The sequence below is a fragment of the Typopeltis vanoorti genome, chromosome 18 (assembly GCF_054136105.1).
Source record: "Typopeltis vanoorti isolate ZY-2024b chromosome 18, IOZ_Tvanoo_1.0, whole genome shotgun sequence".
In the NCBI taxonomy this organism is placed as follows: Eukaryota; Metazoa; Arthropoda; class Arachnida; order Uropygi; family Thelyphonidae; genus Typopeltis; species Typopeltis vanoorti.
Window position 1 is genome coordinate 52,037,362 of NC_143566.1, and position 17,125 is coordinate 52,054,486.

Below are 17,125 nucleotides of genomic sequence, written 5' to 3' on the forward strand. Positions count from 1 at the left end.
TGTGAAGCTTCCAAACCTCGGAGATTATGTAGAGCCTGTGTATGTTGATAGATCAACGAATCAACGATCAACGAACTCTATCAACGTACACAGGCCCTACATAATCTCCGAGGTTTGGAAGCTTCACAACATAAAATTGAGGTCACAACCCCGACCAATAGGTGATAACACAAACACTTCAAAAACAGAAGCACCTATCCGACCTGACATAGCATCCACTTTCCCAATGTGTTCAGATGACGACCAGCAATAGTCGAAATGGACCGCACCCCGTCAACTCCCTCTTCCCCTTCCCTATATAAAAAACTCACCCCTTTCACCTTTTCCCCCACTCTATATAATATAATTATATAATATATATGTTTATATATATATTACTGGGGGAAAAAAAAAAAACAGGTTTTTCTAATTTAATTCTCCCATATTGCCTACCCCCCCCCCCCCCTCCACACACTCAGTAGTTTTTGGACATCGCAGAAAGAAGAAAAACCGCAACACCCAGAAAAAGAGGTATGTGTAAATTTCTCTTCATTACGCTACATATACTTTTGGTAAATTTACATCTATAATGCCCTAAGAATCCGTGAGTAAATAGCCAATGACATTTAAACAGGGGCACTCCTAAACTGAAGCAGGCAAAATAGCCATAATTATAATAATAATAAAATTTAAGATGTTTTAAGACTAAGTGCGTGCCATGTCAAATGTGTATGTAAGATGCTAAAAATGTAATATTTGTATTTGATTTTTGTAATATTTGCTGTGTATGTTTTGTATTGAATATAAATACAATAAATATCATAATAATATATATCTGTATTACGATTTTTTTTTCAATGGGGGGGGCCGTGAAATATTTTAATTTTTCCAAGGGGGCTTTTACATCCATAAGTTTGGGAAGCACTGATCTAGATAACCTGCCTCTGGATATTTTCATCTATCTCCAGATCACCATGAAACCTAGATGTGCAGTAATCTAGATATGATCTCATCAAAGTCTTGTGTGTGTGTGTGTGTGTGTGGGTGTGTGTGGAGGGGGAATAACTTCCTTAACATATATAATTTACAACCTTTCATGGATAAAAATTAACACTGGGAAAGAAGTCAACAGACACTTCCATGAGCAAGGTGCATTGTGCCATGTAATGAGTCAAGTGTTTGTAGCCAGTATAAATTGGAGGAATATGATGCTCCAAAGTCAGTGCAACTGTGTCCAGGTGAAATGGCTGCGAGAAGGGAACTAATAGAGATTGAAAGAGTTGTTGTAGACCTATCTGTGGCAAATTAATGATGAATTGAGCCATCTCTGGTCAACAATCAGTGTTGCTATATTGAGATGGAAACACAGAAAGTCAACTCCAAGTGACACCACACTCATTGAACATCACCATAGGGTACCACAAAGGATAATATGTAAAAACTGCTGTTCATCAACTGACATGTTGAATGCAGATTGGCAAGCATTGACTGAAACACAAATTTGCACAAAAACATTCCAAAAAAAAAAAAATTTGCACAAAAGCTGAGGCTCATAGCATGGATTTCCATAGTAGGACCACAATATGCAAGCTCCACATTACCTGAACTAACAGGTAATGTTGTCTTCAGTGGTACAAAGAGCATGTACAGTGGGATATAGAAGCTTAGAAGACTATGGAGTTGGTGTTATGGTGTTATCACGCTACACATTCGACTGAGCAGATGGACGGGTGTGTATGTGGCGGATGCCTAGTAAATGTCTCTTACCAGAGCTTGTAACCCCAACTATGAAATTTGGAGGTAGTGGTGTAATAGTATGTTCCTGTTTTTCCTGGTTTGGCCTTGGACTTCTGTTTGTGGTGCCACGAACTCTGAGAGGTATCTGAATAGTCTGGACAATGCAATGCTTCCTACAGTAGTGAACAAATTAATCTGAACACTCACGTTTTAAAGAAAATTTTGAATTTCGCAAGAAAATAAGTACAAAAAATTAAACTCCAACTTTACCTAATGATTTATATGTGCTCCTGTGTTCCTTATAAGTTCATTAGTTAGGTTAGGCATGTACTCTACCAACGTAGAACACATTCTTTGTATTTCTGCATCTTGAAACCATACTTTCATAATGTATTGTATTAAGTTATACTTTGTATCACAATTTAATTTTCCAAGTCTCTTTTTTCACTATGGTCCCACAAATTTTCTATTGGGTTAATGTCAGGAGAATTACCTGGCCACTGAAGCAACTGGATGTTGTGATTTTTGAGGAACTCTTTAATTTTTTTTTTTAAGTGTGGCATGGAGTGGGATCCTGTTGGAAGATTGTGGTGTAATAGTATGTTCTCTTAAATTCTTTGTTTTTCCTGTCTCGATCTGTGGGATCACTCTTTTCTAAAATATTTTTATGTATTGGTCACTTTTCATTATACTGTCAATACACACAAGTGATCCTGGACATTCATGTGTAAAACAACCCCAGAACATCTTTTTAGCTGGGTGTTGTTGAAGATGGGTGGAAAAAGTCTTCTCGGCTGCTAATTTGCAAACTTAGGGTCCTCACTCTCCTTGGACAAAGAAATTACTCTCATCTAAGAATATGACCTTCCACTTCTTAACAGTCCAATCTTTGTACACTTTTGCCCACTGGAGTGTCTTTTTCTTCATAGCCTTCATCAACAGGTTTTTTTTTTTTTTTGGTCTGTAGGCAGTCCTCACTGATTCTTATAATCTTCGATGGACTGTCATGTCAGAAACATTAATTCCAGTAGCTGCCAAGTCTCTGTTTTGGCTTGTTTTAATTAATTTGGTTGCTACTTAGTAACAAACAAATTAATCTGAACAAGGCAAATTATCAAGTTTTTGGTTTGGGTTTGGTTTTTGCTTCAGTTCACAATAATTTTTGTTTTGGTTTTAGTGCACTATTTTGGTTGATTGCTGCATGTTTTAACTGTTTTATATACAAGTTAAGCAATAGCAGTCTGAGTACAGAACTCTGTGGTACATCACTGGTCATTTTCATTCTCTTAAGCTCAGCATCTCCATACATCACTGTTGGATACCTCCTTTCAGTCAATCACTGTTCCATCCCTCTCTTAAGTTTATTTTGCATACAGTTCCTTTATGTTTGTATAAGACCCTCACATGCAGAATCCTCTCAAATGCCTTAGAAATATCTAGTAGCATTATGATGTATCCCTTTTCCTTTATTTGCTGTCACTATTTATTATAGAACATGAGTAGATTGCTAAAGCACGATCTTCCTTTTAACTAACTCATACTGTCCTATATAGAGGATCCCAGCTTTGTCTACCCACCTTTGGATGTGATTACTGACCAGCTTTTCCAATCCCTTGATGACTACACTGGAGATATTAATTGGTTGATAATTTAATGCATCATTCTTAGTTTCACCCTTTTATTGATAGCTTTAACAGTTATTAAAGCTGTTACAAGAACCTGACTCATATACATCAGCGGAATGGAATATTGGCATGGGTGCTGAAGCAGTGTTTAAAAGTTAGCATTTCTTCAGGCCTGGTTGTTCAACCTAGATCTCAGCACCCAGTGAGCTAATATCCATTCTTTTTACCCAACTTTGAAAATGAACAGTTGGCTAAAGCATGACCTACCTTTAACATCCTCATGCTGTTCCCTGTAGATCTCATTCCTATCTACCCACATTAGGAATTGTATCTATCCAGATACAATTCCTAATCAGTCTCTTGAAAACCTCGATGGTCACCCCACAGTTGCTGTTTGGTCTATAATTTACTGCATCAGTCCTAGCTCCACTCCACCCCTGTATGTCAGAAAATTATCTTGCTCTCCTTTCATGCATGTGTATAGACTCAAATTAAAGAACCAAGTCAAGGGCATTGCTCTCTTGCACATTCCTTCATCATATATACCTGATATCTCAACCAGTCCAGACATATTTGTATCAAGCTCTTGTATTAGCTTTAATACCTCTACATTTTTATAATTCTATTTTTTCATTCACTTTCCCAGAATGTATATCTTACTGAATTGAACATTTAACAACTCCATTCTTCTTTTACTTGCAAAACTGTACACAGTGATGAAATCCTCTTGGATTTCCTTAGCTAACCTATTTGCATAATCCAAATTGGCTTTCCTCATTATGAAACCTGGCCTGCCCTTTATACTGTTCCTGAACCTCATCACTGCTTTTCACAATATAGGATCCACAGTTTTTTAATGCAATTCTTGCTTTAAATTGCAATTCATCTATTTAATTCCCATGCAATTTATTCCCTTTACTCTGATGATGCAGTCAGATGAATTCCTTCAAACATGCTTTGACTATTTCCCTGTTCTGGTAATTCCTCTGATATGCAGTTTTATGACAAGGTCCCTTTAAGCTGCTATCTCAGTTTATTATGATCATCTGCCTTATAATTTAACATATGTTCCTTCTAAGTCAGAGCTCTTATATGTATTATCGCCATCCAAGGCAAAACTATACAATTACTCATCAAGTCGTGGACCTGACTCATTTAGAGACATACTTTTAGACACTTACCAAATCCAGTGTCCAAATCCAAATTATCTAAGGTAGTTATCCTTAGATAATTCTTTAAATTCTTTCCTCCCCTCTATTTGGACTCCCTTTCCCTACCTCTTGTCTATATCCTCATAGTCGAAATAATGATAGTCATCTTTGTATCCATAAGTTTTATCAGTCTATGTAATACAGTCTTCTTTAAATGATCCTGGTTTTCATAGCACCAAGCTGTCTATTTTGTATTGTTGATCTCTGTCTTACACCATACAACCTTGAGCCTACCCATCAGACTACCATTATAATTCAAATTTCTACTCTGGTCGGATTTAAGTCTTTGCTTATCTTGTCTACCATTCTTACAATACATTAAACTTTCTACATTCTGTTCTTTCAACAATATCTTCCTCTGTCAACCAGGTCTCACTAATGGCAATAATTTTTGGTCCCATTACATTATCAAAGCTAAGAACTCCTCACCTTTATTTTTTATGCTTCTGTCATCAGTGTATATACATGCAAGTCAATCACTAGGATGATGGTGTTCTGCTAATTCTTGAAACATGTCAGTTAAAACATGTAGCTGTAGTTGATTCCTCAATCAGTTTCCCCCTTCCTGTATGTATAGTATATACTTTTGTTTCTTGAGAGTATTAGTCCTACATTTCCTGGGGTCTCTAACAATCTATAATTTTTTTTTCTTACTCTATGTCATCATCATCAAATTCTTGATATGTACCCTCAAGCAGTGTACAGGATATGATAGTACTACATTAAAAACTTACATCATTACTAACTTCCTATATACAATTTTCCTCCAAATCAATCTGTTACCTGTCAAAGACTTCAACATTATCAGATCTTATATTTCTATCTTCTAAGGGACTTTTTATTGTATCAATCCACCTATATCTTGGTCTTCCTCTGGGTCTTTTTCCTGCCAACCTGTCTGAGAACACTTATTTTGCTAATCTTTCCTTTCCCATTCTGTTTAAGTTACAATACCACCTGAGATTAGTTCTGCTAACACATCCCTGGATGCTAAAAATGTTCTTTCTTATATCCTCATTTTTAATATGATATTGCTACTGGTGTCATCTGTTTACACCTCTAATCTTTCTCAGGACTCTCATATCTGTGGTCTCTAGTCTTTGATCAAGTGTTTTATTTCTAACCTGGTTCTCAGACCCATAAGTTAAAATTGGTTTGAACACTGTCTTGTATACAGCTAATTTAGTGTTTTGACTAATTTCTCTCTTATTCCATATAAATTTTTTCAGTTGACTCCCCCATACCAGCTTTGTTGATTCTGTTGTCTATCTCCATATTTAATTTACCATCTTCATTAAAAATCGTGCCTAAATGTGTTCTATAGGTTCTCCATTTACAATGCAGTTGATATTTTCAATGCTTTGCCTATTTTCATTGTCTTTGTCTTTTTATTGCTGACCTTCATACCATATCTATTACCACAGTTATTCAATTTAGTCAGCGAATCTTGAAGACTTGTAGTGGACTTATTTAGAAGTATAACATCATCCACATAAAGCAAAGAACTGAGATTAACATCTCCAACTTTGATATCAGGTTTAACACGACTTTCCTTCATAATGCGATCCATATAGATAATCAATAACAGAGGGCGATAAAGTACATCCCTTTCTGAAACCAAGTTTAACATTAAACCATCTTCCTGTACTTCCTTCAGTTCTAACTGCTGACTTACAACTCAAATGAACAGTAAGTGTTGCTTGATATAATGCCCCATTGACACCATACAACTGTAGCGTTTTGAATAGCTTCTCTCTTGGCACCTTGTCTTATGCCTTTTCCACATCTACAAAACTTAAATATAAATCTTTGTTATATTCCCATGATTTCAAACTATTTGCCATAAAGTGAAAATCTGATCCTGACAGCCTCTATTTGGCCTGAATCCAGCTTGTTCTTCACCAAGCTTCCCTTCCACAATCCTTCTCAACAGTTTCTCAAGTATACTTGCATAAATCTTACCAGGAACACTCAATAGTGAAATACCTCTGTAATTCTCACATTCAGTTTTATTTTCCTTTTATATACTGGTACTATGAGAGTTCTACTCCAATCATCTGGAATTCATTTCTCTGTCCAGGCTTTCTGACCTATGCAGTGCAGCCACTACAGACTTTTATGCCTCCATACTTAGCATTTCTGGTCAAATATCATCTACTCCTGCTGACTTTTGATGGCATTTTCTACTTCAAGTATGGATATGTATTCCTGATTGCATGCCTGTTGAGTGTTTTTTACCACTGTGCTTTTGCTGCTTGTTTCATCTAGCAATTTTTCAAAGAAATTTCTCCATACATCAAGGATGTCTTTTTCACCAGTTTTCATGTCACCTTTATTATCTCTAATTCCTTTTACAGCACTCTTACCTCCATTTCTGAGCTTTTTTTCAACAGTTTTTTTTTCCAGTCTACAGAATATTTTGCTATCTTCTTGATATTGATTTTCTATGTTCTTACCCCAAGTCTTCCCATGACTTTTGTTTAGCTAGTTTTACACAGTATTGGTTTCTTGCATTTGTCCCTGTATTCTCTAAGATCACAAGCTTAGTTATTTACCAGGAACTTTTGATATGCTTTCTTTTCCATCACTGCCTCTTTAACTTCCTGTGTCCACCATGGAGTGCTGATTTTTCTATCTTTGTAGACAACCTCACCACATGCCTCTCTGGCTGAATCAATCAATTCTTGTGTAGAGGTTGGGCTAAAAAGAGGGCGCTCCACTTAGATAGGACTTTATTGTCACCCACGTGGTTGGGCTAAAAATACCGTCGGAGGTGGCCAACAACATCAGACTTGACGTAGCCAACATCCTTGTTCACTCTTCGCCTCCAAAAAGTAACTTATCTTATTCCCAACGCATGGCTTTCCAGAAACTACGCAAAGAAAAAAGTATCGTCATCACCAGAGCGGATAAAGGTAATGCCACAGTTGTCCTTAATACCAGCGAATACAATCGTAAAATGAACATTATCCTCCACGATCGCGCTACCTACATCCTGCTAGAACACGACCCCACAAAAACGCAAGTTAAGAAATTAAAAATCTTACTTAAAAAAGTAACCTCCTGGCCCCCCGACATAATGAAAAAACTTAAACCTTTCCGCTCCTGTCCCCCCCCCCCCCCCCCCGAATATACGGTTTACCAAAAATCCACAAACCTAATTCCCCACTCAGGCCTATAGTAGATGCCACCAATGCACCTTGTTACAGACTGTCTAAACAGCTGGCCAACTCTCTGTCCCCCCTCACCGGAAATTCAGCTTCCTATATAAAAAACTCGACCCACTTTAAAGCCCTCACAGAAAATTTAACCTTGAATAATACAGACATATTAGTAAGCTTTGATATCTCCTCCTTGTTTACCAATATTCCCTTAACTGACACTTTATCTCTCTTAGAAAACGTTTTTCCCTCTGACATCTTACATCTCTTTTCCTTCGCCATCAACTCTGGGTATTTCGCTTGGAATAACAAAATCTACAAGCAGATAGAGGGAACCGCCATGGGCTCCTTCCTCTCACCCCTCCCTTGCCAATTTCTATATGGAAGATTTCGAAAAACGAGCCATAGACTCAGCCCCACTCAAACCTTCTATCTGGCTAAGATATGTAGATGATGTGTTCTCTATTTGGCCTCATGGCCCAGACACGTTAGACTCCTTCCTCGGTCATCTCAATAGCCTACATCCAAGAATCCAGTTTACTATGGAAAAGGAAAAGAACAATTGTTTACCCTTCCTAGACACCTTAGTCACATGCCTGCCTAATGATACACTTGCCTTCACTGTATACAGAAAACCCACACACACAGGCAGATACATTCACAAACTCTCCCACCACCACCCCTCACAACAATATGGCATCATTAAAACCCTTACCAAGAGAGCCCACAATCTTTGTTCCAGTGGAACTGCCCTCACTACTGAGCTTAACCACATACACGGAACTTTCCTCTCCAATGGCTACAGCGAACACAGCATCAAAAAAATAATCGATTCCTCCCCCATTCCCCGTCCCTCTCGTCAACAAGAATTTAAAAATGCCATCACCATACCCTACATCTGTGGCACTTTGGAAAAAATAGCCAAGATACTAAAAAAGTATAACCTACACACAGCATATAAGCCCTACTGCAAACTGGCTACCCTTATCCGTTCTATGAAAGATCAGCTCCCTCCTCTCTCTCTGCCTGGAGTTTACAAAGTACCCTGTTCCTGTAAGCCTGCGTACTTTGGACAGACAGGCAGATCAGCATCCATCCGCCTGGAGGAACACAAGTCGTACATCGTTAAACACAACTATGGCCATTCAGGCTTGGCTGACCATGTTTTGGACACCACCCACAGAGTATCATGGAAGAAAACCACCATGCTCCACCACAGCAAATTCAAGAAAGAGAGACTTTTCTTAGAAGCAGATCTCAGAAACCAACCAAATCTTAACAAATACGGTTGCATTAAGCTTCCGAAGATTTGGGAAACAGTCATCACCAGAGGTCCCACCTTACATTCCAGGCCACCTACTACTGCCCTTAGAGGGCGCTCCACCTAGATAGGACTTTATTGTCACCCACGTGGTTGGGCTTAGTATTGTAAGTTTTTGTGTGCATGTTACATTAATTGTCTTTGTAATCCCTGTAGATGTCCTTGTGACTAGGACGAAATATAGGAAGTATTAAATTCTATTTTAATTCTTTTTGAGTGTTGTAAAAAATCCATTAAACCTCCAACATAATGAATCAATCAATGTTTTCTTCAGAATTTGCCACTGAGTCTTCAAGGTTTGGTTCCTGTTCTCAAACTCTTTTTCTCTCTTACTCTTGCTTTCTGTCATTACATTCATAGTTTCAACTACTTAATGCATGCCTCTTCACTTTTATGCAACAGCAAGACATCTGTTTATTTGTTTATTTATTTAATTTAATTTTTATTTTATTATGATAGACATTCACTCTTTCAGAAATGATTTCTCCAAACACCTGACACCAAAGCCATTCAAGTCCAATCTGTCTCACAAATGCATTCGTTTTGATCAGGGTGACCCCATGTATCATCATGCTGCAAACATTGCTAGTAAACAGACTTGCAATGGTTACTCTTTTGCTCTTCTTTTTTTGCCTCACTTATGAACTCTTCAACAAATTCCAGACTCTTAGATTTTTCTCTCTGTCATATCATAGCAATGGTATAATAGTTCTGATTTATCCCATTAAAATTTGATGTCTCATTTGTGACGTGTTTTGTGGGTTAGCTGAAGAGAACACATGTGATGACAAAGCTGAGGCTTCACTTGTATGGTATTCAGTATCTTGAATGTGTTATTCGGAGATCACTGCTCCGATCCGCAAAACTGTGACATAACCCACTTGGAAAACTCGTTCAGATAGAATGAGTTTTCCAAGTAGGTGCAACCATTAAGTTACTTAAGTATAAAGAGCTAATAAGCTTCATTTCGGCAAACTTTACTCACCTTTGCAACGAGTTGCCCGAGATTGTACTACGTACTAGGATCACTTGCATTGGCTAACGCTAGTGTTCACCGATACTTTATAGTTTACTATATTCGGCAAGAAACTCTCTGATTCCTATCTTTGAGTTTCTTATTCGGTTTTAAAACTATGTGGGATTTAATATCCCCTTAATTTTAGTAATGTTTTCATTGCCGAAATGAAGCTTATTAGCTCTTTATACTTAAGTAACTTAATGGTTGCACCTACTTGGAAAACTCGTTTGCAGAGTATATAAGTTCTTTTCGCTATACACTTTGGTATCAATTTGGTCTAGCTACTCACTGATGAAGCCTCAAAAAAGGCTGAAACCGGTCTGGGTAGTGACCTCCCTCCATAATGTAATAACAGCATACATTTCCTGGGAAGTGTGTTTTTACATTATGGAAAATACCTAAGAATAGCGATCTGAACTTTACTCACCTTTGCAACGAGTTGCCCGAGATTGTACTACGTACTAGGATCACTTGCATTGGCTAACGCTAGTGTTCGCCGATACTTTATAGTTTACTATATTCAGCAAGAAACTCTCTGATTCCTATCTTTGAGTTTCTTATTTGGTTTTAAAACTATGTGGGATTTAATATCCCCTTAATTTTAGTAATAAATAAATGGGATAAATCAGAACTATTACACCGTTGCTATGATACAATAGAGAGAAAAATCTGAAAGGCTTTGGAAATAGCATTAGATCCTAAACATCTAGATATTAACCAAACCAAAGTATTAACTTGTCTGAGTACATTCTAGCCTCCGTTAATCAAATACGCAGAACGTTCTAAACAATCCGTGTCTTCTATAACTACATAGTGGTTGTCGCCTTTGTTGGTCCTTACTATTTTGTCTACTCATTTGTATATTTACATCTGAAGAAATCCTGTGAAATTAGGATGAAATCTCGTTTTGTCAGTTAAAATAAATGTTATTAACTCATTCTGGTGTTCTGGAATTTGCACTTCAGCATGCTCACTGAACAAAGCTCTCTCTCTCTCTCTCTCTCTCTCTCTCTCCAGATACCTAACACCAAAACCATTTAGATATAATCCATCAGCATTGCACAAATCCTTCTTTGCATCAAACAGACCACAGATCCTACATCATTCCTTCTGCACAACCTACATATAGACTCATTACCTAGCAAGCCCTCCTCCTCCTCCACAGTTTGCCTCTATCATAACATGGCAGTACTATCCGCTCTACTAACATTTGCCATGTTAGTAGAGTGGACTAACATTTCTCATCACCTAATAGGTACTCACTTTTGAATCGTTTAATGCACACTCTCTCTCTCCACATATCCTTTAATTTTCTCAACTAATACATTTCACACATACTGCACTGCACAAAATCCTTCAAATTCAAATCACCCGACAATATGATCTTTGCCGCCATTGCTCTACCACACATCGTGCCATACCAAATGTCATATTTAAACAAAAAAAAATACTAGGTTTTCTTACAATCTAAATAGCTCATTTAATCACACACTCATTTAAAACAAAAACTACAATAACTTAACCTAATATTTTCAACTAAAATATGATAAAGTTACTTACTTCAGGAACTATAAATCCACCCGTAACTTCTCATTTTCTCCAACTAAGAAAGATATGCTTTTAATGAATAAACTGATTTAAATTAGCAAAAGATTGGCAAATGGTAATTGCATAGATTTTTATATTAAAAGATGATTAATAAAACAATCTCTTTAAAAGGCTTTAAAATTAATATTTTCTTTTAGGTAGGCTAGGACTTGGTAAAGCAGAATCCCATGCTGTTCCACAAAAGGTTCTTATTCTTCCTGAACAGAAGCCTAAAAAAGTTTTTTGTGGTCACGACTGTTCGTACCTTGTTACTACTAGTGGGAAATTAATGGCATGTGGAAGTAACCGGTGAGGAATTAAATTTATTTTAGTATAATGTCATGCATTTTATTTCTGGAGGGGCGGGGGAGGAGTACATAATTTAGCTTTCACATTTTAATTATTAGTTATTTGCATTTTATAGCAACAATTTTAATACAGTATATCCTTGACTTACACAGATTCAAGTTACGCCGATTCATAGATATGCCACTGCAGTTCTTCTATTTATCTTTTAGTCATCCAGTAGATGGCTAAAAGATAGAGCTGAAATGCTTCAGATTAGCATTGGTAATTTATTAGAATTAAAAAAAGTGAAGAGTTGCAATTATCAGTTTGTCTTTAAACAGTTGCATGCACATACAAACCAGAAGACATGTTATCATAAGCAATAGTGATAGCATCGTGCCTCTGGTGGGGAAACAGAACTAAGTTTCTACTCGCTGCCTTCCATGGTACGACTACTGCTTCTGTCCTTCTGACTCAAACAGCTGCTCAAACCAAATAACAGAAATAATCCCCACTATTATATGAGGGCTTTTATCTCTCATTCCAACCAAAATTCTCAGCTGTTATCCAAACCTTGGTTCTTCAACAAATGTGCCTAGGCAGTCCAAGAAAAAATTCAGCATACCACGAGTGGCTCAAGAACAACTTCAGATCATGCTCAGCCTACATTACAGCTCACATGGACAAGGAAAAAAATAATAATAAAAATCCAAATCTTGCTCTACATATGTTCAAATGGTATTAGAACCTTCTGATCCTTCACCATTTCCATTGGGTGCAACGTTTGTCCTTCCATGTTCTCACCACACATCCAAATGGCACTATAGTAACATCCCTCAAAGGCAAGGCTGACCTTCTGGCATCTCACCCTGTTTTCTTCCAATTCCTACATTCATGACTAAGGCAAAATCCCCCCCCACCCCCCCCACACACTCTTTACCACAAACTGCCTACTCAATGCTACCCCTCGTTTTCTGCTAGAAAGAAATCAGAATTTTGAATAACTGGAATATGAATGCTACATCTGGTCCTGACAGTATCTTTTCTATATGTGCTCCAGAACTAATGCTCATGTTATTTTGCCTCTTTAACTTTAATCTTTCCTACTCAATTGGTATACTCTACTGCATGGAACATTGTCTGTTCCTAAAAAAAGAGTGATAAAAGTCAGTCAACAAACTATAGTCCAATTGCTCTTACTCCAATTCTCTTAGAAACCATAGAGAAGGCGATTAGCAACAAACTTGTTCATGACCTGGAGGCAAACCAGTTAATTACTGATAGACAGTGGATTCCACCATTCTTGATCCACAGCTGATCTTCTAACCTACACCATCACTTTTGGACTCATGCCATGGAAAAGTTTGCAAAAACCCGCCTGCTTGCTTTCATTAGGGCTGACATATAGGTCTTTTCAGAAAACTACCATCCTATAATCTGCTTATCCTTAACAATTGGGTAGCTAGCATCCTCATTAGTCCTTCACTGTGTGTATGGTTTCTCTCCTTAGATTTCCCCATCACTGCAGGAAAACCTTAGTACTCTACATAAATGACCTGTTCTCACTGACTTCAAATCCTTTCCATAGTGTTGATGAATATGATAGCACACTCCATTCCTCTCTTTATTCGACAAATGATGGTTGTGCCCAATTATTAGAAGCCCCAAGATCTATAATTTAGTGCCCTAAACTGCTCTCCTTGCTCTACTTCAGTGAGTTGAGGACAACCTTGTAAACTTCAGTGCTACCAAAACTTAGTCCTATTTAATATCTTGCAAGAAAGATCTCAGGACTCTCACACTTCCCTAACTTTTGATGATAATTATCTATCCAGTAGAAGCAGAATCTCCCTTTTTGGGCTGACCCACACTACCATCCTTTCCTGGCACAAACACATCTCAGAGATAGCTTCTTCAGCCATCGAAAAATCTCGGTGCACTTTACTGCTCAAGCACTACTTTTCACGTGCACAACTGCCAACTATATGAATCCTAAATCTGCCTACCCATGGAATACGGCTCACACATTTGGGGTGGTGTACTTAAATTTCTCTTCCAAATAGTGTAGTCTGATTAATTGATGAATCCTTTCTCACAGATCTACTACAATCCCTGTATCTCAAGGATATTCAGTTTCTGCCTTATGACTGTTCAACAGGTACTTTGGACAGAGCTCTGCTAAACTGGCTACTTTCCTCAAAAACTACAAGAATGGACTCTGAATGGATCAGCACCCATTTAGAGTCCAGCTGCAAACTTTCTTTCATTCCACGCACTTGTATTCTTTGGAAACAGTCCCCCTCAGTCTGTCTTCCTCAAAGACTACAACCTTAATCTGTTCTAAAAATTAACAGACTCCTTCTTTCGTACCATCTGACTTCTATAGTACCATCTATATTATCCCTCTATAGTACCATCGTACCCTCTTGCCCATACATAGCACTGATGTGCTTGTAGGTCATAGAACTTTTCGTGGGGGTGGGGGATCAGACATAAAAAAAAGTAACTAATTTCCAGTAAAATGATCTGGGAAAATTTCACAATAGGAAATTTGGTACTTATTTGTGCTGTGATCCTACTGAAATATCTACAGTTTGCTCTCAGTATAACAAATTCTCATAGGGACCACAAAAATTATTTGTTATGGTGGATATTATGCTATAGTAAATTTCAGTTAGAGTGGAAATATTGATTGAAACTCTTTGGCAGTTTCCTGTAATGAATGAGTTTCGCTATAGTGAATGAAAGTCTACTGTAGTAAGGTAGAAACCAAGAAATTTTTAAGTCAAGTCATTAAAGGGAAGAATAGTGATATAATGAAAAAGATGGCTCTTGTTAGAAACTTAAGAATCAGGAGGACAAGAAATTAATTCTAATCTGATAGAAATGTTTTGGAAAAAAGAGCATGACATGTCAGCAAAGGGTGGTCGAATGATAGAGCCTCTTCTAATAATGGCTCACGCAAAAAGTTAAGCAAGTTCAAGCACAGTGAATAGTTGGAAGGGATCAGCTGTTCGATGCTGTTGGTACACTCTCCCTCGATGAGCCTTTGGACTCCCTGGAGGTGTCACAATAATAATAATAATAATATCAGATTTCTTCTCAGATCACAGACTAGTTATTACTGTTTTTGTCATGTTTTCCTTCCAGTCTGGAGCTGGACTCTTTGAAATGGTATGGACACATCCAGAGAATGACAGCAAAACAATGGCCTTTGAGAGAATTATGAACTGGTCACCCCTCCGGAAGGAGAAAAGAGGAAGACCAAGGGCTGGAAAGAAAAGGACCATTGTTGAGAGTGATGGAGAAGAAAAGAGGCGTGTGGGATAAGGACTTAGGAATTGTACAGAGTCAAATCTGAGAACAGAAAGATGCTTGACAAGTGGAGAAGCCAGAAAGAAGATGTTTCCTTTCCATGTTAATGAAAATGGACATTGATATTTTATGAGGATGTATGAAAATCAAGTGTAACCACTTTTGATGTCAATTTTAAAGTGAATCAATGAAATTAATTTAATTTTAAAAAATATGGAATACTGCTGACTGCAGTTAAATGTATTATTTCTGTTGGTAGTTATCTACATACTGTAATGCATTTTCATATTTATCAAATCAAGAAACTGGACTGAACTCAGTTAATGATATGTACATATTTCTTGTAAGCAAAACTGTGCCAGAAGTGAACCGATCACATAGCACCTAATACCGTTTGTGTAACATAAAAATTAGACTCTTGGGAAGCATGACAAACATAAAACTGACCCTAAACATATTTTGTAGAAAACAGAAATTGAGTATGTAGAGTTCATGTGATTTCCACTGATGGACATGTGTCAGGGTGGAAGGCAAATAATAAGCTTTTTTTAAAAAAAATATTGCAAAAAACATTTGTATATTTGTTGCTGAGTGGGAAGCATGTCTTTCAACTTGCAACAGAGTCTCTATTAAAGAATGTTTGTTTTAATGAATGCTGTTAGAGATTTTAATTATTAAAATGAAAATAAATAAATTTACACCAAATAGTACTATAGTGAGCAATGAAAGAATTGTTTTTATGAAACAAGCAGGTGACTTTGAAGATACTAGTAAATACTGCAGAAATCGTATTCAAAAACTTTATTGATTGTAAAAATCTAAGTAAAACAAGTATGCTTATTATTTTATTTTCAGGCATAATAAACTAGCTATGGATACAGAAGATGGTCATCATGTAGATGAAGCAAGAGTATTTACCCTTGTTCATTCAGAACCTCTTTCTCACATTAAAGCACAGAGTGTGGCTATAGGTATAGCCCATACAGTTGTCCTTACAGGTATGCAGTTTTCAAAAATATTTTTAGTTTTCTGGCTTTCCGTTCACATAAGATACTGCTTCTTCTTATCTGATATGTGCCAGTTAATAATAATACTAATAATAATATTACAAACGAGAGTGTGAGGAAATCTTCTAGTTCTAACTTTTAGAAATCAGCGGCATGTCAGTCTCTGCTCTATTTCATCACATAGTAGGGTTCATTGCATGCAATCTTTTTTTATCTTTCTTAGACATGATGACAAGAATATGGCAGACAGCTGATGTCATCTTGCATTCCTAATCCTAATTGTATTGCTATGTGTATTTTGTGGTTAAATTGTTTAGTTTCTTCTTGGTGCCTAAGTTAGCTCTCCCCCCCCCAACCTCATCTCAAAAGGTTTAGAGAAACGTTCCTATAATTGGTGACTACAGTTGAATCTATAAGTGTTTCTTCTCTCTATCTCTAGTGTCAGAGAGGTTGCCATGCAGCTATGTAGGCATCCAAGTCAAGTCACTGCGAATTGATAAAAAATTATAATTGTATGATTTTTAATAAATTTCATAACGAATAGTGTTTGAAAATCAATAACTGTGTTGTCTAATTTGACATGTTTTTTCTTCTAGGATTTAAAAAATACATTTTTATTTCATTTTACATAATTTTAACTTTTTGGAATACTTTTGGCTTTAATTAAAAGAATTAAAATGTTTTATGTTTTGTAGAAGCTGGAGAGGTATACACTGTAGGCTGTAATCAATATGGCCAGCTTGGCTGGGGACTGCATAATTTAACTCATAGCATGCCTGGTAAGGTGGATATGTTGGGATCACACGTAGTGACAGATATTGCTTCTGGAGATTACTTTTCTGTTGCTGCTGTAGAAGGTAATTTGCATTAATCTAA

The 17,125-nt window shown here is 37.0% G+C and overlaps 1 protein-coding gene across 1 annotated transcript in view; it reads left to right on the forward strand.

Moving 5' to 3' along the window:
• The window catches only part of LOC150096670 (serine/threonine-protein kinase Nek8-like), a 253,264-nt gene that overhangs the window by 164,509 nt on the left and 71,630 nt on the right, over window positions 1-17,125 (forward strand). The window contains exons 13-15 of the mRNA XM_090408678.1: window positions 11,798-11,948; window positions 16,098-16,240; window positions 16,945-17,106. Of these exons, the coding sequence (XP_090264804.1) occupies window positions 11,798-11,948; window positions 16,098-16,240; window positions 16,945-17,106 (456 nt within the window). The remainder of the gene's footprint in view (window positions 1-11,797; window positions 11,949-16,097; window positions 16,241-16,944; window positions 17,107-17,125) is intronic.